General features: G+C 36.9%; 1 protein-coding gene across 2 annotated transcripts in view; it reads right to left on the reverse strand.

The window, feature by feature from the left end:
* Positions 1–22217, reverse strand: part of ZNF385B (zinc finger protein 385B) — a 373053-nt gene that overhangs the window by 264667 nt on the left and 86169 nt on the right. For both annotated transcript variants that reach the window (XM_074338711.1, XM_074338713.1), the window contains exon 2: positions 3315–3628. In XM_074338711.1, the coding sequence (XP_074194812.1) occupies positions 3315–3582 (268 nt within the window). In that variant the 5' untranslated portion in view covers positions 3583–3628. The remainder of the gene's footprint in view (positions 1–3314; positions 3629–22217) is intronic.

Here is a 22217-nt window from a genome sequence, read left to right on the forward strand (position 1 = left end):
GCACAAAAAAGGAGACTAGTGTTTTTTTCCCTAACTAGGTACTTGCTCTGTCAGTGAGCTTGCCAGTCTCCCCTGTGCTTCCTGAACAGGGAAAAATATATGGAGGAGCCCCTACACCTCACTCCATGTCCATGTGCCTGGGCCCCAGCAGCTCTAGGTTTTCAAGAGGGATGTTAGGTGTCAGGTAGATTCTGTACATGCCCTCAAGCCCCAACAGTTGGTACACAGATGAGAACAGAGGACCCAATCTCGCCAGGGCTGCCACAATGTGAGAGAAAGAGGCAAATGCAGTTGAGGAACAGAGCCTTTTATTATCAATTGGGGGTAAGCTGAAAGATGCAGTTAAATCTCAGGGACTCGCAATGCCTAAGGGACCACAGGGTCTGTTAGTAGCACGCTGTGACCCACTGAGACAACAAGAATAGCAATCACCTACCAAGAATAGCATTGCAACCTTGCCAAGGCTGTAAGGTGAGGATACCTCCACCCAACCATCCCTCCGTGGTTCCCCAGCACCTGGGCAGAGGGCAGGCAAAGAGAAGGGCAGCATGAGAGCTGACTGGGCCCCACCCTCCACTGTAAACTCCAGGGTCTGCCTGGCCAAATCTAATTTTGGCTATGACATGGATGTTTTTATACATAGAACTGAATCTTCTAAATCAGAGTCCCTCTGAATATACAAAAGTGAGAAGTTATGGGCTGAGAAGGTGTTAAGGGAGCTGTTACCCGACAGGAAACAGACGTTTGATAGATCAAAACTGAGGAAAGTGACTGAAAAAATAAAACGATGTTAGGCTTGCTTCTCATTGAGTTGAAACTCTAAACACCAGGTAACGTGCACAGGTACACATAGCAACACTGAGGTATACCCCACTTAAGTTTCTGCTGTTTCACTTAGCATGATATCATGGACAATTTCCCATCATTACATATTCCTCAGAAATATGATTTTTAATTACTATGGTTTCTGTCCTTCATCTTATAAGCGTACTATTAGGTATTTAACCTCTCTGCTATCAGACATTCAGGGTACACCTAACATGTGGAATTATAAATCATGTCATAATCATCCTTGCACATATATCTATGTTTAATTTCTATTTCAAAGAGAAGAAGTAATTATTATACCTACTCTTTTTTCTTTTTTCAGGTAGGAGGATTAATACTAATCACTTTCAAGGGTTAAATGACTTGTCTTAATCATATGCTAAACCTAAGCCTTCTGAGAATGGATTATTGCTATAGTATTGATATATAAAATTGTCATTCATACAGACTAATACACAGACTTGAAAAGCTGTCTCTCATTTTTTTACCCATTGTTCTATACATTAATACATTGTGTTCTACTAGATGATGAGCTATGTTTTACATATAGAATATACTAGTAATTATCTGTGTATATATTTGCTAAATTTATTTTGTGTCAGCCAGCTAATTTCATTAGCATGGGAGAACAATGGAGAAATTAATGAATCGGAGCTTACCTGTCTGTTTTCAAGATCCATCAAAGTGAGTCAGTTTGCTATTTAAGCAACCAAGAATGACCACAGATACATTACAACACATAGGTCAGAATTTAACCCGACTGTTATTGCATGGTAGGAAACAGCAGCAAAACAGTGACAAAGAATAATGGCTTCACCATTAAAGATAGTTGGAACTCCAGATTTGCCATTTCGATACCATATGAACAGGGACAATGATTTTATCTCTCTATGCTTCCGTTCCTAGTCTGTAAATTATGGATAATCATAGTACCTACCTCAGGGCTGATGATAACACTAGACAAGAAAATTCCTATAAAGTTCTTAGGACCAGAACATGGCCCAGAGAAAATGCTGTATTAATGTCAGCTATGAATATTGCTACTTAGCAGAAGCCACAGGTTCACCTCACTTTAGGCATAGATGTTTGGACTCTTACAGACGTAATGCAAACCTTTACTTAGGGCTAATTGCTCTCTGATTTAGCTATAAGACAGTAATCACTTTTTAACCTAACACCAACTATATTTTTAATATGTAAATACAGATGCATTAATGTATCTGTAAATATTTAAAATTATCATAATAATATATCCATAATAATATATCCATATACACACTTTAATAAGTGTATATCTTGTAGCCTATAAGTTCCTCTAAGTCTTTCACAGCGTGATAAGTATCGATTGGGTAAATAACTTAAGAAATTACATCATATACCAGGTAAAAAAGTAGTCAGGTCACCTTGAAATATAAACTTTCTTTTTATCTACAGCACTCACAACAATTTACAGTGACACTTAATAAGGATAAAGGCATAACTTCACGAAATCTAAAACTACGTAACAGCACTGAGGAAAATTCCAGCAAATGGTGGTGGCTCAGCATCATCTCCCTCCGGGCTGCAGCCGCATCACCAGAGCAAACTTGCTGGCGTGGGATTTGGAGCCCTCCTCCCACGTTTAGGAGGAGGCTTATCTTGGCCTTCCTGTAAACCTGGGTAGGAGGCCCACTTTTTGTAGAAATCTTCACTATGGATAACAGTACATTGCACATTTTTCTTCAGTTGTATCTCAGGGAAGACACCCAGTGACGGCAACGTGGAGGAGGACTCGCTGCCCAAGGATAAGATAAAGGACTTTGAAAGGCTGTTTAGAATCCAGGGCAGATGCCGGAAAGCAAGAATTCCTAAGTGAAAGGGTGAGAGGCAGAGCCAAGGGAAAGTGCTTGCAGTGGTGCCAGGATCTCAGGGGTAAGGCTTGTTGGTTTTGGCAATGCCTGATCCTATTGTTAGAACACCACCCATTTGCAAGCAGCTGTGGCTGACAACTTCCTGAAAGAATGTAACGAGTCTAACACACAAGATTAATGCTCCTTTTCTGCATCGTGGGATGTTATAAATAGAGCTGCAGCTTTTTATATACCATCAAGTAGTATGCTCCCCAACAGAAAGCAGACAAAGGAAACCCAACAAAGCCTAATTTTGCAGAGAGGAGGAAAATATTGATATCATTGATCCATTTTAAACACGTTTCAAAATACTTTCAGAAATGTTCACATACTGTGGGGATACAGAACCAAGCCTATGGTCCAATATACAAATTCTGTGTGTGTGTGTGCATGTGTGTGCACCTAACAGATACATATTAATAATAAATACATATACTAAGAAGTAACAAACAGCTCTTGGATTTTACCTGTATGGAAAAAAATACGTATTATTACAGTAGTAGTTATGAGGTAAAAGATCAGTTTTGCTCTAAAGCCTTCATTTTCTAGAACAGAAGCATTTCCCAGTAGCAAATGGAGCCAGGGCGCTCCGCCTACCTGTGCTGGTGTTGGTGCTGGGGCAGGCCAACAGCGGCCCACCTTGAGCAGGGGGCTGGGGCTGGCCATCGTTCAGCTGCTTGACGCGTTTGCGGTGGGACTTGCCGTTGTAATGGACTTGGGCCTGGGCTGCAGAGTTTAGCTGGATGTTGCACACGTCACAGAAGGAGAACAGAATTTTCTTTTTCTCTTTACTCAACTGGTCCTCAGGCCTGTCATTCTTTATCCCCTTGTCTTCAAAGCCCCGTAGAAAAGTTGCCATATTCATAATTCCATCTTCAAGATAGTTTTCAGGGCTTAAGGAGTATTTCACACTAGGAAAAAAAAAAGGAAGGTACAACTACTTGTGAAATACGTGCCTTCTTATTTTCTAGTATGATTACAATTAATTTTCATGATGTGGTTTAAGCTAAAATTTCTCCAGCTACTCAGTGGTGACTCGCAGAAAAATTAATCTAGAGTACCTAACTGAGCAAATATGGTTTTTGAACATGTGTGCCCTTTATCAGGAGCACTTTCTACTCTATCCTTGTCCCTCCTCCCATCACCTCTCAACACCTTTTCTCTTTTAATTCTTGCTCACCCCTAAGGTCTTAGCTGGAGCACTGCTCTCTGCAAGGAACCAGTCTGACGCTGGGGAGAAGACAGAGCTCCGTTTACATGCTCAAATAGTGCTGCGTGACCTCCCTGCATAGGACCTATCACCAGGGTATTTTATAGGTATTTGTGCAATCATTTGGTTTAGGTCTGTTTCCCCAACAGTGTGTGAGCTCTGTAAGGGCCGTAACTTTATTTCTGGATATCCTTTAGGCCTAGAATAGCACCTTTTACATAACAGGCATTCAAATATCTACTGAAGGAAGTAAGGAATAAATGGTGTTATGAACCTAGAAGTGGAAAAAAGTGTATATATAATACATACGGAGCTGACTACCTGTACATAGACACATGTCCTAACCTGGGGAGGAGGTAGCAAAGATTAAAAACACAGTACGTCTGCAACTTACATTAGGTTGTGTTCCAAAAGCCCCTTTATAAGCCAGCCAACAGGAATTTGAACATATTTTCTTACAGATGTAGTGAAACAAACTGTATTTAGGTTTCCAGATTATCCCATAAACATCAATTTAATCTTTGATGAGGTGGAAATGCAGAACATCTAAAATACAAAATAACAGAAATACAATATATGGTAAACTAATATTGAAAAAAAAATAGCAGAGTGAAACAGACTAAGATACAATTCTGTTTACTTTTAAGTGCTAATTTTTTTCTCTTCACTTATTTAGTTAAGGGCAAAGTGACAGATTATAAACTAAGTGAAGATTTGAAAGGAGACTTTCAGTACCTCAAGAACCTGATGATTAAGATAGCCTTGGCTTCTTATCTTGTTCCGTTCTACTTTAATATATGTAATTTTTCATTTTAGTAATACCTGTATTACCAGCATTTTCATACTCATCAATGTAATTATTACAATGCATACAGTTCTCAACTAGAAGAAAAAAAAAGACACTCTCATAGAAGAAAGAGGAGAACAAGATTCGGGGAATAATTGGGCAAGCACTAAGGAAAAGGGGGTAAGTGTGAGAAAGAACTGACTGAGGTAGATAGCACTGTTCAGATAAAGAAAGGCTCCAGGCTTGTGAGGGATTTCTGCCGGTGCGAAAACTCTGGGGCTTTGAGCAGTTCCATTGATCTAAGTTGGCATGGAACTCTATAGAAAGGAAGGGGCAAGTAGAGACTTGTCCATATTTGTAGTGTTCACTAGTTGAAAGTTTAAAATTCAGAAAAGGAGTTAAAATTCAGAAAAGGAGTTAGAGCACAGGTATGATCATAAAAATAGATACTGGTCCTATGTATACAGTATGCCATAAAGGACTCCTTCTTTATGTTACCAGCTCAAGGGGGTTCATTTGCCTGTGGGCATGGAAGCCAAGTGAGACACGAAAAGGAGTTTGCAGCAAAAAAACTAAAGGTTTATTTTAAGGGAATGGCACCAAGCCTGGAGACCCAGTGAGCTCAAAGACCTGGCTCCCCAATGGCGTGTAGGTGACAGAGTATACAGGGCAAAATCACAAGACACCGTGGGTTAGGGGTTCTGAGTCGTGTTGGGAGCTGAGCGGTTGCAGGTGAGGTAAGAGTGATGAATCATTTCTTCAGGACTTAAAGAGAGTGCTGAGGTCCTTTCCAGAGTTCCCCTCTCTGGTCTCATGGGAAAGTAACCAGGGGGTCGTTCTGCCTTAGGGCTCAGGAAGAAACATAACTTAGGTCAAGATGTTATCTTTAGCTTGCCAGAGGTCCTATTAGTTAGGTCCCAGCTACTGTCTTCTGCTGCCTCGGGGTTGCTGATTATGGGGGAAAGGCTTGGTCTCTGAGAGGGAGAGGGGGAAGGGCGGGAGAGGGGGGAGGGAAGAAGAGGGGAGTGGGAGAGAGAGAGAGAAATAGAGAGAGAGAGAGAGGGGATTTCCAGAGCTAGTATTTAAAACTAAATTTAGTCAGAGTCATAAGGACTCAGTTTCACATACACCCATACACCTTATTGCAAAGTGCCATTATGCATTATACTATAGGCTAAATCATAACCAACAGAGAATTGTTAGAAAATTGCTAATTTGGGTATGTAAAACCTATTGTCCCATAAATACTTTACCCTGATGCCACTGTTTTAAGGAACTCTATTTCACAAAATTTTCTAAATGAATCTATTCCTTTCAACTCTCCACAAAGACAGTTTTCGTCCCTAAAATCTATGCAAACTCGACATAAATCAGGTTTAAGCAATTCCTGTAGCCGAGTTATAAGTGAAATGTTATTTGAACTGCCTACATGGCAATATTTTTGCTCTTATTCCCTAAATCTAAACTATTATGAGGTCACAAAACCATTTTCCTCATAAAACTTTAGAAAATATCAGTGCCATATAAAAGTTATGTTCAAACATATTACTTTGTGCCTTCTCTTAAAATATTAACATTTATCATAAGAATTAACTGAACTAATTGATAAGTAGAGCATTTAAAAAATGAGCTCATCATGAATATATCATGGTCTATCTAGAAAATGAATCCATTTATAAAACATAAAGAAAACCAATAACTGTTAACTTTGCAAGGCTAGGTCAGGCACCATCTCACTGAATCACTGACGTCTAAATGTTACATTTCAACCCAAGCAACTAAGATCCTTGACTCAGCTGAGGACTGATGACACTTTGATCTTAAAATTTAACCTCTTTGGAGGTGGGTGGCCTTACGCATGTTGCTAATTAACACAGAAACAGGACGTACATTATAATGTTCCTTTTTAAATTTGAAATCTAAAAAAAAAAAGGACTTCTTCATATTTTCTTATGAAAGATAAAACCTGCTTACCTGTGCTTTTCTGATTGTTATTTGTCCTAGAAATAAATCATGCTTCAGATTTGTTTAAATATACATATTTTAAGTAGTTAGAAAGCAACCTTTAGAATCCAATGAATGGCTATTCTAGCATTGTCCTGTAAAATCCTCTTCAGTCTACTAGCACCCTTCATAATCTTTATCCCTATTTCACTTTCTCCCAAAGTTACTCTCACTCACAGATGATCCCACGAGGCTCCAACACCACACTCAGGGGGCACTCCAGGGAGGAAGCGATGCCTGGGAGGGGGTGCACATTCTGCTCCCCAAGTCCCAATTTATGAATCCTAGTTCTGGCTTCACCACATTTCCTTCCCTCTCAGGGGTAAAAATCACTTCAACTCCTGTTAACATCCACTTGCAATGAAAATATATTTAGTTCCAGAGGTCTTGGGGAAAGGACCTAGAGGTGGTGAAGAGGCAAGATATCAGGGTCTCAGCATCCACTATGGTCTGAGATGATATAATTTCTAGGCTTATAATATGTGTGGCAGTGATAACATTTATAATGTCAACTTTTTGGCTAAGGGGAATGGAACAGTGAATTTAAGTGGAGGAAGAGAGAAAAATCTCACTTTCTATTTAAACTTTTTTTAAACCAGATTATTTTAAATTATGTTTCACTTGCATAGGGCAGAAGGATCTTCAGGGGTATCCAATTTTAAGCATACTGCTTTGGACTGCCATGCAGGCTTATCTGAAGGCAAGAGAAATCCGGACTAGACTAAGTACTCTATGCTCTTTTGGTATTATTTTATCAGATTAGGTGGCCAAAAACTTAACATCCATGAGGGAATGATTTTGGTGCAGGTCAAGGAGTGAAAGAGTTGGTCCTTGAGTTGCTGCATTTGGGGAAAAGAGTTGATGAGATAATCAGTGACTATCTAAGGGGTGGTTTTTGAATATCCAGGATGTGATACATCAGGAAACTTTTATAATGTAACAACTTTCTCTATGACTGGCCCTGACCTGTATAGTTACCCAATTTTTTTATATATATACAATAAATTGAAAATAATGGCAAACTGATTCGGAGGTAAAGACATCTCTGTTATACATTTGGAGAAATTTTTTTCTTTTCTTGTTTTTTTTTTTTTGGATACAGAATTGCTGCATCAGATGGACAACATGGAAGGAGATATCCTCACTTTCTACATAAGCGTGAAAAGGCTCTGCCCCCACTCCAAGGATTTCTTATCTCATCCTCCAACCCAGATCAACCAGATTTATCCATTTCCCATTCAGTCCTTAACCCCTAACCATCTGAACATCACAACTCCTTTCTAATCTTAGTGCTTCTCTTTGAAAAGTCACTATAAACACATCTTAATTGCCAAATCCAAGATAACCTCCTCCTCACTCTGCATTTTTCTTGAAGCCCTACTGATGCTCCCCTTGCCAGGATCTCTTCTTATCTCTGCATTCCTAAAGCATTTTTTTTTCTTTTTTTTTTTTTGTATGGCAAGGCTGGAACCCAACCTTTGTATTATCATTTTAATCATTTCTATAATTTTATAACATTTATATAGTTTTATTACATTGATATGTATTTACTCACTTGTTTCAGTAGATGTTTATCAACTATCTAGGCACAGAGCTGGATGCTAAGGAAACAATAGTGAGTAGGTAGATGAGATGCCAACATGAGGGGACCCTACAGTCTAATGAGAAATACAGAGAAAACTGGAAATTACAATAGAGTGTTATAAGTGTTGTAAAAATGTCTACATGTTCTTCCCTTGTTAGATTTCAAGTTCCTTGGGGATAAGAACTATGCTTTATTTGTCAGTGTATCCCAGCTTTTAAGACTATGTTTAGTACAAAGTAGGCACTTAATAAATATTTTCTGAATAAATAAATGCGTTGTGTGTGGGTGTGTGTTGCGTGTAGCACTGGTTGTAAACACACTAACCAAGGTCAATATTTTCCAATAATGGTAGCTTACAGGTGGGTTGAGTACATAGCTATTTGCATCTTGAGATGCAGGAACAGTAATAACAGTGCATTCCCAAAGGAAAAAATATAACCACTCATTGGCAAACTAAAATCCTAATTATTTAGGGCAAAGTCCTTCATCCTTAATTGAAAAAAAAAAAAAAAAGGTTCAAGTTCAAATTCTGTTGAGATAGGCCACACTCTAACCTGGGCACACTTGTGCCAACATCCATGTGCTACCTATCTGTTCTATCCTACAGTCAGCTTCCTCAGGGAACGAAGCTCTGGGTGCAGGGGGAGGGCTGGGCAAGATGAAAACACACAGATGGAGGAGATTCAGGACTGACATTGAGTCTTGGCCACTTCATTATGTTGCCAATGTCTGGTCCTGACTCCTAAACTCCTACTCAAAGGAGGGTAACAAGTTGACTTCTTGGGTTCCAGGCTACAAAAAACACCCTTCCCCAAATACAGTTTTTGGGAAAACTAAGAGGTCAGTAGTGTATCTTCATTTTGTGGTATGTTTCAGTACTTAGTTCATAATAGGATCCAGAAATGGCAAACAATATTTGTTCCAATTCAACTAGACAATCACTTATTAAACAATGAATATATAAAAATACACTATCCTTTGTCCTATGGTGGCTAAAGAAACAAATACAATAATGAACTTACTAAACAAGGAGCTTAAACTAGAAGAAGCAACTCCTTGTTCAGAAGAGTGAGTATGGAGAAGTCTTTGCATAACAGTCCCCAAAGTACTCTGAGCATACTTCCGCAGCATTTCAGCTTTATTATATCGGACTGAAATCATTGCTTAGGATTGGATTTCACTATACAGTTCATTTGCCTCAGATTTTTTTTTTTTTTTTCTGATCACCTGCTGACACTTTGCTGAGTGGTAGTGAAATAGATTGCAATGGGGTGTTCTGGCCTAAAGTGAATCCCAAGAGATCCTGACACTGATTGCGGAATAAGAAAAAATGACATTGTAATGCTTCTAGCAGTTCCGTTTCCCTGGAGGAAACTATTCTAATTCAGTTTTGGGGGCACACTGCTCCTTTGTTTTGGGGAAAACATCTTAGAGGATCTTTCAATTAAGTGGAGATGTGAAAGTAAAGCATGGACTCTGGAGATCATAAGGCTCCAAGGAGCTTAATCTCCTTTTCGTCATCACCTAAAAGGTTGTTTTCACTGAGGCTCAGTTGCATCTCTATAAATTATCTTTTCTTTTCCATGTTTTTCCCCTGTTAGTGGGTTTACATTGGATTGTCCCTAGAACTTTTTGTTAGATACTGGGAGATGAGTGAGTTTTCTTGTTCAGGCACTTAACCACAGGAGATGGGTGGAGACTGGAAGCCAGGAAGGACTTGAATGCATCCTACTTTAGAAAGAAGAACAGCCTGAGATTGCTGAACCTCAAACTGGACTACACTGCCTAAGCCCATATTTGGGATCATTTCATATTAATAAACTCTACTTTGGGGTACTGATGTTGCTCTGAATTATCTTAGGAACTAAAGGAAAAGACCATACCTCTGTGGATGGGTGCAGGATGGCCACAAAAGGAAGAGATTTTTCCACTGTCAGTCTAAAAAGATTCAGACAGGCATGAAAGACACACTTAAAAGGATGCGCCTATGACTGTTTCTGGGCCTAGGGGACAGATATGAGAGACTTGTTCCAGGCATTCCCTTTGTGGGGAAGTAAATTGATCCCTGAAACATGGAGATGGGCCTGAGCCTGGGCAGAGAAGACTTTACAATAGAGAACTCCTGCAGAGGGCTTTGGACTGTGAACTCAGAGAACCTCCATATCTAGTAAAAACTGTGGAGTTCTCCACTTGCATTTTTTTTTTAATCCCAAAAGCCATCAGTGAAGTCATACAAACATCTCAGCTGATCCTCTTATTACTGTGGAGAACTGGGTGAGAGTCTAGAATGGCACTCAGGGTTAAAGCCACACACGGGAAAGCAGCAGCAGGAGGCTGAAAATGTTACTGGCCAACAAAAGAATGATGAGAGCACTGAATCCTAACCACTAGATGACCAGGGAACAATGGAGTAGTATGCAGCCATAAAGAAGAAAGAAATCTTACCATTTGCAACAACATGGATGGACCTAGAGAACATTATGTTAAGTGAAATAAGTCAGACAGAGAAAGACAAATACCATATAATCTCACTTACATGTGGAATCTAAAGAAAAGAATACATGAATGAACTAATCAGAAATAGTCTCAGAGACAGAGAAAAACTGCAGGTTGCTAGGAGTGGGGGTGGGGATAAGGAGGAAGGTGAGGAGATTAGAAAGCACAGTCAGTAACCACAAGATTGCTCCAGGAATACGAAAGTCAATTTGGGGAACGTAATCAATAATGTTGTAAAGATTTTGTAGGGTATCCAATGGTCACTTGTCTCGTTAGGGAGACCACCTCATGGGAGATGTAGATGCCTGATCATTGCACTGTACACCTGAAGCTGAAGCTGAACAATAATGAATGTCAACTACAATTTTATATATACATATAGTTACAAGAAGTGGAGTACAGCATTAGGAATAGAGACAGTGGAAATGTAATGGCTGTGTGCGATGTCAGAGGGATAGTGGATGGGGGCAGGGGGGTTGTCACTGTGTGAGGGATATAAATGATAAATGTCTAACTATTACATTGTTTTGTGCACCTGAAACCAATAAAAAAAAAAAAGAAAGAAAAGAAGAAGAAGAAGAAGAAGAAGAAGAAGAAGAAGGAAAAAAAAAGAATGATGCAGTGGGGCAGAGCCAGGCAGCTGGTTAAGATGTTGAATAACAACTGGCTTGGAGTATCTCATGCACTCAAAAAAGTATGCAAGAGGGCAAGCTGGTAAAATATTGAAATTCTTGCATCAAGTAGGGAGAGATTTGAACTATTTTGAATTGAGTAATATGCTAGATAAATAGCCTGGGGCATTTGAGTTACTTAACTATAAATAAAGCAAGGTGCTCATGAACCTCTGACAAAATAAAATAATTGCTAGAATTAATTCAGCTGAAGTTCAGCTTCAGTCAAAAGCTAATAGATAATTTGACCTTGGCCTTTAGAAGGCCCAGTAGTTCAATGTTATGTAGCTTAATGCCTTTTCTGACACTCTTGATCTTTTGAGTGGTCCAAGTTACCATAATATACAAATAGCATAAAAAATATCAATAATGAAAACAAAAGTACTTTATTCTTAATGCCTGAATATCATTTTCAAATATATATGAGCATTTTATATAAAGCTAGGATTGAAAATACCCTTATATGCTTAATACACTGAGATTCTATCAAAAGAAGAAAAAATACAAATTTATTATTTCGAGAATAAACCTAACAGACATATACAGAACATTCTATCCAACAACAGCAAAATATACATTCTTCTTAAGCACACGTGGAACATTTTCTAAGATAGACCATATGTTAGACCACAAAACAGTCTTAGCAAATTCAAGAAGATTGCAATCATACCCAGTATCTTCTCTGACCACAACATGAAACTAGAATCAGTAGCAAAAGGAAAACTGGAAAATTCATGAAAACACAGAAATTAAACAACACCCTCCTAAACAACCAATGGATCAAAGAAGAAATTAAAGGGGAAATAAAAACATTCTTGAGATAAACAAAAAAATGGAAAAACAATATACCAGAATTTAAGGGATGCAGTTAAAGAAGTTCTAAGAAGGAAGTTCATAGAAGTAAATGCCTACATTAAACAAGGAAGATCCTAAATAAGCAAGCAATTCTATGACTTAGGATCTAGGGGATTAAAAAAAAAAAAAGGCCCAAAGTTGGCAGAAGAAAGAAAAGAATAAAGATCAAAGGAGAAAAAATGAAAACAGAAAAACAATTGAAAAGATTAACCAAACTAAGAGTTGGTTCTTTGAAAAGATAAACAAAATTAACAAAGCCTTAGCTAGACTAACCAAGGGAAAAAGAGAGAGGATGTGAATAAACAAAATTATAAATGAAAAAGAAGACATTCTGGCTGATACTACAGAAACACAGATGATCTATGAGGGGTTACTATGAACAACTATGCATCAACAAACTGGACGACGTAGAAGAAATGGAAAAATCTTAGAAACATACAACTTACCGAGACTGAATTAGAAAGAAATACAAAATCCAAATAGACCAATTATTAGTTAGCAGATAGAATCAGTAATCAAAAATCTCCCAACAAAGAAAAACCCAGCACCAGATGGCTTCACTGGTAAATTTCACCAAATAGTTATAGAAGAATTAACACCAATTCTTCTCAAACACTTCTAAAAATTCAAAGTGGAGAACACTCTTAAACTCATTTTACAAAGCTAGCATTACCCTGATACCAAAACAAACAAACAAAAAAAGACACTACTAGAAAGGAAAACTACAGACCAATATCCCTGATGAATATAGATGCAAAAATTCTCAATAAAATACTAGCAAACCAAATTCAGTAGCACATTAAAAGTTTCATTTATCATGATCAAGCAGGATTTATCCCAGGGATGAAAGGATAGTTCGATATTTGCAAATCAGTCAATATGATACATCATATTAACAGAATGAAAAAAAGAATCATATGATCACCTCCAAACAAGCATAAAAAGCATTTGACAAAATTAAATGTCCATTCATGATAAGAACTCTTAACAAATTAGGCACAGAAGGAACATATCTCAACATAATAAAGGCCATATATGACAAGTCTATAGTTAACATCATTCTCAAAGGTAAAAGGTAGAAAGCTTTTCCTCTAAGATCAGAAACAAGACAAGAGTGTCCATTCTCACTATTCCTATTCAGCATAGTACTGAAAGTTCTAAATAGAGCAATCAGGCAAGAAAAAGAAATAAAAGCGACTAGAATTGGAATGAAAGAAGTAAAATTGTCTCTATTTGCAGATAACATAATCATACATGTATATATAGTCACCTGCTTTATGATAAAGATGATGGTGTAATTTCAATAAATGGAATGGATTGATTGGATACCCATATTGGAAAAACATATATTGACTCCTACCTCACACTATATAACAATTCTAGAAGGACTGAAGATCTAAGTGGTTCAGGAAAAATAGTAAAGCCTTTTAAGGAAAAGATAAAAGAACATTTTCATGACTTTGGAGTAGGTGTAAACATAAAAGGTATTAACCATGACAGGAAAAATTATAAATTGAAATATGTTAAAATTAAAAATGTTTCTTTATCAAAAGACATCACTGACAGATTAAAAAGACAACTCACAGAGCGGGAAGATATATTCTCAATGTATAAGTATATATCCAACAAATGCATTGCATCCAGAATATATTTGGAAATTCCTGCAAAACAATAAAACAGCCAACCAATACAAAATGATCAAAAGCCTTGAATTCACACACACAAAAAAATCCAAATGAGCAATAAATATATGGAAAGGCATTCAACCTGAGTCACTAAAGTAATGCAAATTAAACCCACCATGTAATACTATGAGGATTTAATGGTATTACCATTTAAGATGAAAATGACAGGAAATACAAAGTGCTTGATGAGAAAGTGGAGCAACAAAAACTCAAACATGTCTGAGTTTCACCAAACATGGTGAAGTATAAATTAATACAAATTTAGAAAACGGGCAATATGTACTAAAAACCAGCAATTCTACTCTCATGCATCCAACAGAAATATATAGTCATGTTCACCAAATGGATAATAGTCACTAGAATGTTCATAGAAGCACGATTTATGATAGACCCAAACTGAAAAGGATCCAAAGGGCCATCAACAATCAAACGGGTAAATACGTTGTAGTATATTAATTCCCACAAAGGAATAACATACAGCAATAAAAGCGAATGATTTACAACTACATGCAACAATATAGAGGAATCTCAGTAATACCAGCAAAAGAGAAGCCAGATCAAAAGATTTACAATTATATGATGTCATCTATTTAAATGAGTACAAAGCCATGTAAAGTTAATCCACACTATTAGAAGTCAGGTCAGGATAATCATCACTGTGCAGTTGGTGACAATGATTTAAAGTGAGCATACAATGAGCCGATAGTGTTCCATATATTCAACTGGGTACCAGTTACACAGGTGTGGTCAGTTTGCAGAAATTCATTGAGCAATTCACTTATAATAGGTATACTTTTCCAGATGTATTATTATATTTCAATAAATGTTTACAAAGTAATGTGTTCAACATTTTAAAAAAATGAGAAAAATTGTAAAAAGAAAATAATGCCCCCTCAAACGTACTACCAGAGAGATAAACATTTTAATTTAGAGTAAATTTACTAGGTTTGTAAAACTCCAATTATATATTTTAAAAAATCTAATTACTGTATATACAACTTTGTATCTTGCCTTTTCAATTGACATATTATAAACATTTTTCCATGCATTCCATATTTATCTTTAATATCAGATATCTTTAATATCAGTTTTAATGACAGAAAAATATTCACTCTACAGATATAATTTAGCCAAACTGGAGTCTCATTCCTGGGATACGAAGGACCCTAGGAGGACAAGGGCAAGACCAGGGAATATTAGGTAACCCATAGGGCTTAGGGAGCTGTTTCTCCCAAACACCTCTGCATTCGAGAGAATCAAGGATTACCTAAAACTATTTCATTTCCCCTAAAAACTTGGGGTGGTGGTGGTATGAGTCTTTTTTTTTTTTTCACTTTTTGACTATTTTAAATACTCTTGGAAAATATTATTTTTCGTATCTATGTCTTTATGCTTATCCATGATTATTCCATTAGGATAATTTCCGGAAAGTAGAATTCCTGGGTCCACTTTTGATACATATGTGACACTATGACTTCAAGATAAGCTATACCAATTTACACTTCTATCAGCAGTATATGAGAATGTTTATTTCCCTGCACCCCCAGCAACACTGAGAAAGCTGCTGAAAGAATTCTTAGTCTATCTGACAAACACAGCATATTTTCCAATGCATTTATGTGACTACTAAGATAATTGGGCAGTTTTTCATATGCATGTTGACTATGTATTATGGCTTTTATTTGTGAATTTCCTATTTATGGCCTTTGTTTTTTTTCTTTTTTTAATTGGAGCTTCTCTCTCTTATTGATTTGAAGAGATTTTTTTTTTTTGTATTAAACACATTAACTCTGTCTCTCATATTGAACAGATTTTTCTATTTAATTTACCTTCCATTTTGTTCATGGTTTTCAGATGTACTTAACTTTTTACTTTTAATGTCATCAAATCTACCTACCTTTTCATTTATGACCACTGCCTTTAGTTTAGAAAAATCCTTTCCTGCCCTGTGTTCCAGAAATTCTTAATTTTTATATTAAGTAGTACATAGGAGATAGAGTTTAGGGCCTCCACGGGATGCCTGAAAACACAGATAGTACTGAATACTATATCTATATCTATATATCTATATCTATATCTGTATCTATATATATATATATATATATATATATATAATGTTTTTCCTTATACATACCCATGATTATGCTTAATTTATAAATTAGAAACATTTACAGATTAACAATAAATAATAAAATAGAGCAATTACAGTAACATAAGTTATGTGAATGGCTTTGGGGCCTTTATTAAGTAAAATAAGGGTTACTTGAACACAAGTACTGCAATACCGAGCCAGTCAATCTGATAACCAAAGGCTACTAAGTGATTAACAGGTAGCTAGTATACACAGCATGGATACACTGGACAGAGGGATGATTCTTTCCCTGGGAGGGACAGAGCAGGATGGTGTGAGATTTTATTACACTACTCAAATTGGCACACAATTTAAAACTTATGAATTGTTTATTTCTGAAATTTTCCATTTAATATTTCCATGGGTAATTGAGACTGCAGAAAGCAAAACCACACATAAAGGGGGACAAATGTAATTTCATAATTGCCATTATAGTTCTAAATGGGATACATAGATGAAAAAGAATAAAAAACAGAAAGCTAAAAACCAATAAAATCTCTCTTAATGCAGTTAAGGGCATATGGGACAATGTGTAAATGGCTGTGGCCTCTAATAGGTGGTTACATTGAAAGTTATGGAACAGAGTGTATGATAAAACAGGTTTGTTAGACACTAGTAGAATATTCCTTCCTAAAGTCTGTGGTGAGGAACTGTGTTCCTCTTCAGTTTGCTGAGAGGGAACGGGCTATATTTTGGAGATCATTCCAGTGTGACCTTATCAGAGGCAGGGCAGGGCCACCCAGCTTCCCTCCTCATGCTCTCACTCTAGAGGAGCAGAACGCACATGCAGTAAATAACCTGCATCCAGCTCTTCCAGTCATTGTCTCTCTTTATTTCACCTACAAAATTTTGGGGACTAGAGGTTTGTATATTACTATTCTGAAAGCTACAAGATGAATTGCTGTGAAAGCCTGAACAACTGTCAGATAAAGGGATGGTGCTATCATTAATTCACCGGAACACAGCTTAGGTATCATTTATCATTTGTTCTTTCAATAGTCAAAGCAGTTGTATTTATTGTGCAGCAGAAAAAAGTTTTAACATCTGTGTGCATTCAACAACAGAATATAAGCTTTCCTATAAGGATTCCAGCCCTGATCATTACTTTTTCACACCAGAAAGTGTAATTTTGGGCAATAATGTGATTTTTCACTCTCTTCTTCTGTTATAATATTTTAAAACTTGGTCTGGAATAATTGAAAATGCAATGCTGTGTGTGTGTGTGTGTGTGCGTGCGCACACACACACACACACACACACACACACACACTAGTTAACATGGAGGCATCAGTAAGTTCGAAGCCAGTACATTCTACGAGTAATTTTATCTGGTCTTTGGCAGGTCCTTATCTTCCCCTTGTAGTTACCCTATTACAAGCTACTGCCACTAATGAGGAACAAAGATAGATTGAGACAAGGGATTGTGTTCTATTGGGTCAAAGCACACAGCAAGTGTAATGTACTTAAGAGTAACATGAGGAGGAAATACCAATTCCCAAGGCCCCCTTAAGAATTTAGAACACCAGGTCAAGACTCAAAGCTGACAGCTTCGGTGGGTTTGATATGGCGGCCAGGAAATGACCTCGCAAGCCCAGCTGAAGAAATTAATCCCAAAGGTACTACAGGCAGAAGATGACGCAATTACTGAGAAGAAGGTCAGGTATATAAAAGATGATGAGATAGGCCATGAAGACTCAAATATCAGAGCAATTGAGATTGTCAGATTTTGATTGTAAGAGTCAAAATCAGAAACTGCTCCAAAGAGAAAAGGAGAAAATGCCTTGCTGAAAATCAGTGTCCTAATGTTCTGGGGGAAAGACCAATTCTCCAGGTTTCAAATGAAAAGAGATTCCTCCATGTTCATTAGGTCATTACCCCACTGCTAGTTGGAATTGATGTGAAATTGAGAGGGCAGGTAAAGATGACCTAGAAAAGCGATGTGCAGACTAAGAGTCTGATGACAAGAAAGTTGATTTTGCTTGAACTTTTAATTTATTGCCACTTCTGACTACCTGTTCTTTCCATATTGATTTTCCTTTAAATGGTCTTTTGCCCTTTTAAAATTGATCTTTAAAAATGTTTCTTCACTGCTTGTGATGTTCCATCTGATGACATTTAAAGTCTTTTGTTCTCACTTTCCCCCTGAAAGAAAAGACTGACTTTGACTTAATTCTATCACAGGGAAAAAGAAAACAAAAACAAAAACCTGGAAAAATAGGAAAGGCCAAATTTATTTGTTGCCCCTAAGAGTAAATGCTAAATTTACTCTATAAAATGTTCATGAAGTACATTCCCCCCAACTATTTTTCTATAGATTCTTAACTTCAAAGTTATTAAGTTATTAAAATCACTCTGATTTACATTTAAAAAACTTAGGAAAAGAACAGCTTGCACACAATTTGTTCAGCCACTGTAAATCTGTACCTACTGTTGACTACAACAGACTGTAGATCCATTTCATGTTTTCAAATACACAAATGGGTACAGGCATTTTTGATTTATAGGTAGCTAGCAATCAACCATCCTATGTACTTAGGGATTATAGGGAAAATGACAGGCAAGATGGGTCAATGCGTGGTAGGAACTAACTAACTACCAGGTCGAGACTGGATTTACTAGTTTGAATTCTTGAAACACATCAACAAGTGAAATGCATATGGTATTATACCACCAAGAAAAATTAAGCAAGGACCTTAAGCATTTTGAAAAGGAGCACGCTTCAATCTCTACAAATGTTTGTTGAAAGACGTATTGAAGCATCTATCAAACTCGTCTTCTCTCTCCTCTCACCTCAGTGACCCAGATGAAGAATGTAAAATACATGAAAATAGTGAACACATTCATCATATGTTGGAATAATTTTAAAAGAACCCATGCCTATTTGGGGATGGGAGGGAGAGACATGGGAATAGAAGGAAACAAGGAAATACAAGGAAGGAGCCTCTCTCCAACCAGCGATGAGTGAAAGCATGCTCTGACGTGAGGAGTGCTTAACTCAACTCTACATCTGAGATTAGAAACAAACAAAAAAATTTGTTTTTGAAACCATTACGTGATGATGAATAATGTAGTATTATGTTCCATGACAACTGGTTTACATAAAATTCTCGAGTAGCTCCAAGAGGGGCATTCAAAAGCTTAGTCTGGTTATGAATAGAGAACGAAAGAGAAGACCCTGTAGTGTTGCTAACTATGGATCTAAGCTCCTCCCATTCTTACATTGATTGGACAAAACTGAAAAGCGGCAATATTTGTTTTTGAAGAATTTCCCTCTTTTGTTTTTTTCATAGATTGCTTTTCTAGGACTTTTATGCTTCATTCTGCATCTCCACTCAAGCCTACCCCTGAATTAATGCACATTAAGTTGTTATTGACTGATAAAGACCTCTTTGTCAAACAGAAATGGATCGCTAATGCAGCTGTGTTTAACACAGGTGCGCCTTAAAAACAACCAGGGAGCTTTTACCAAAAATCAATATGTCTAAGCTCTACCCCTATAGACTCTGATTCAATAAATCTGTAATTTGTATAACTGGTAGAATGGGGAAGAAAAGAACAAAGTATGTTAGAATGATGACAAACTTAGCTGTTCAGCTGGTCCTGATCGTTTATCCAAATGTGTCTCTCCACTTCCCAGTCCCACTTCATGAGATCTAAAGACTTCTAAGCCATCTGCGTACAAGCAGCAGCAGACCAGTGCCACTGCCTATTACACCACTCACCTGCTTCCCGACCTAACAAAAGCTCCCAGCATCCTGTGGAAGAAAGTGACAGCTCTGTCAGTCACTTGATAGTTGAGTTACGTTGAGACTGGGCATCAAATTTCTCTCTTGTAAAGGGAGGAGAATGAACTAGATGACCTCTAAAATTCCTCCCTGTTCTAAAATCCCAAATATTTATACAGCTTCATTTTTATCTGTTGTTTATTTGCTTTTTCATAGGAGGGAATTATAATGTCTAACTTAATTTGTTGGCAATATTTTATTGCCTTGGGGAAATTATCTGCTCTGATCTTTCTGATCTACAACTCACCCTTCCAAGAGAACCCAACAAGTCCTGCTGTCAGTTCTGGGTTTGCATAGAGAATATTCCCTCTCATCTCACTTAGTGATTGAGTGGGAGGCAGCAGGCAATATTTCAAAATGCAAACTGACATTTAATTATACAAAAATCTCCTTCCGCGATCATTTCTCTTGCCAGGCTGATTCAGATCTACTTGAATGTTGTTTTCCTTTTTGTTGACTCCTAGTTTTCCAGGCCTTATTGAGAACAATCAGCAATGAGCCTCAAACACTAGATCTGTATACTTGCTGCTTCTTCTTCCACCTAATAGAATCTTTAGGTGACACTGTCATTTGCAAAATGATGTTTCTTTGTGAGACTTATCTGAATCCCTAACACCCAATACTGACATTCTCAAAATGTGGATATTTCCAATATCTGTATCAAAAATGAAATATTTGTACAAATATCACTTAACATTTTAAGTGGAGATTCTGGCAAAATGTGTATGAAAATGGAACATTTTGATTTAACTAAATAAACACAAATGATTCAACATGGAGATAAGGCAGGGTCAGGACTACAATGAGGTGAAAGAGGCACTTCCCTCAGGTGTGGAGTTTAATCTCAACAATCAAGATGAACAATATGTTAATATTTTAGATCAATAACACTGGTATGGCAAGCCATATTGGAACCTGACAGAAAATGAAAAACTTGTTTAATACGGATCTTATCATTATTTAAAATGTTGATATTTTGTTCCTCATGGATTTTTAAGTTGATTTTGATATTTTTGAAATACTAAAATATTATCTATATTGATTACTGAATTTAGGGCATCCCCTTAAAGCCTTAAAATACACAAATGTGTTTTTCACTTCACCTTAGTCCTAGCCCTGGAATAACTTAACTTCTGCTTGAAGCCACACATGAACGCATGAATGTTACTGCATTTTGCTCTTAATAAACAGAGACCCCTACAATAACTCTAATTATTTCTATTATAGTCATCATCTGTGTATGTGCCTTTTCTAAGTGATTGATACCATTTTAATTATTTATTCTACGCAGCAACTAAAAAAGTAGGTTATTTTCTTTTCACATAAGAGATAAATGAAACTCTAAAAGGTGAAAATAACATGACAAGGGACATGTCTCATGCACATTCTATTATTAAATGAGATAAAAAGAAAAAAGAAAGAAAAGAGAAAAAAAGGAGAAAGACAGGGAAGATGACAGGAGGATGAGTACATAGCCCAGCGATGTTCAAATTCAAAGTGCCTAAGACTTATGGTAAAATTGCTTAAAATGCCAATTCCATGCTAAACCCTACAGATTTGAATTAAATAAGGCCTAGCGCAACTCCCAGAATCTGCATTTTAACCTTTTCACTGTGTTAATTGATTTCAAGTTTCTTCTCCAAAATCTGTCAAAAACCCACAGAAAATAATTATAGTCTTTATATTTTTAAGTAAATACAGTTAAGGGGCTACATTTTATTTTTAAAAATGACTACTTTAAAGTATAAAAATTTCCTAGCATTATTCATTCTTGAAAAATACAAAAATATAGAAAAATGTGTATTGGCTTTCCTAAACTTCCTTTCTAGAACACCGAGCTTGTGAGGTAAAGTTGAATGCCACAGTCAGCAGCATGGAAATATCATTCGACTATAATCGAATGTTGCAGCGAAAATGTTAAGTGATTCTGCATTGCATGATTCTAGGGACCACACATTGAAAACCACTGATGACAAAAAACCATCCTCGCAGAAACTGGGTTATGTATCTGGAACTCATTTTCTCATAATCCCCCCAATAACCTTAAAGGTAAAAATTAATGGCCCTTCCTTTACATATGAGGAGAAAAAGTCCAAGATGATAAGAAAATTGCAAACTCAAATGTTGCGTGAATGGAAAAGTCAGAATTCAACCCAGATCTAACTCCAAATTTCAGGCTTTTTCACTGTACTCTATTCCTTTGTGTTCAGTGAGTGCTACAACATACCAGGGACACCAGATTGTATCAAGAAATCGAAATCAGCCAAAATGTCTGTGGTCAGCCTGCAGTG

This window comes from Rhinolophus sinicus, linkage group LG01 (genome assembly GCF_036562045.2).
Source record: "Rhinolophus sinicus isolate RSC01 linkage group LG01, ASM3656204v1, whole genome shotgun sequence".
Taxonomy (NCBI): Eukaryota; Metazoa; Chordata; class Mammalia; order Chiroptera; family Rhinolophidae; genus Rhinolophus; species Rhinolophus sinicus.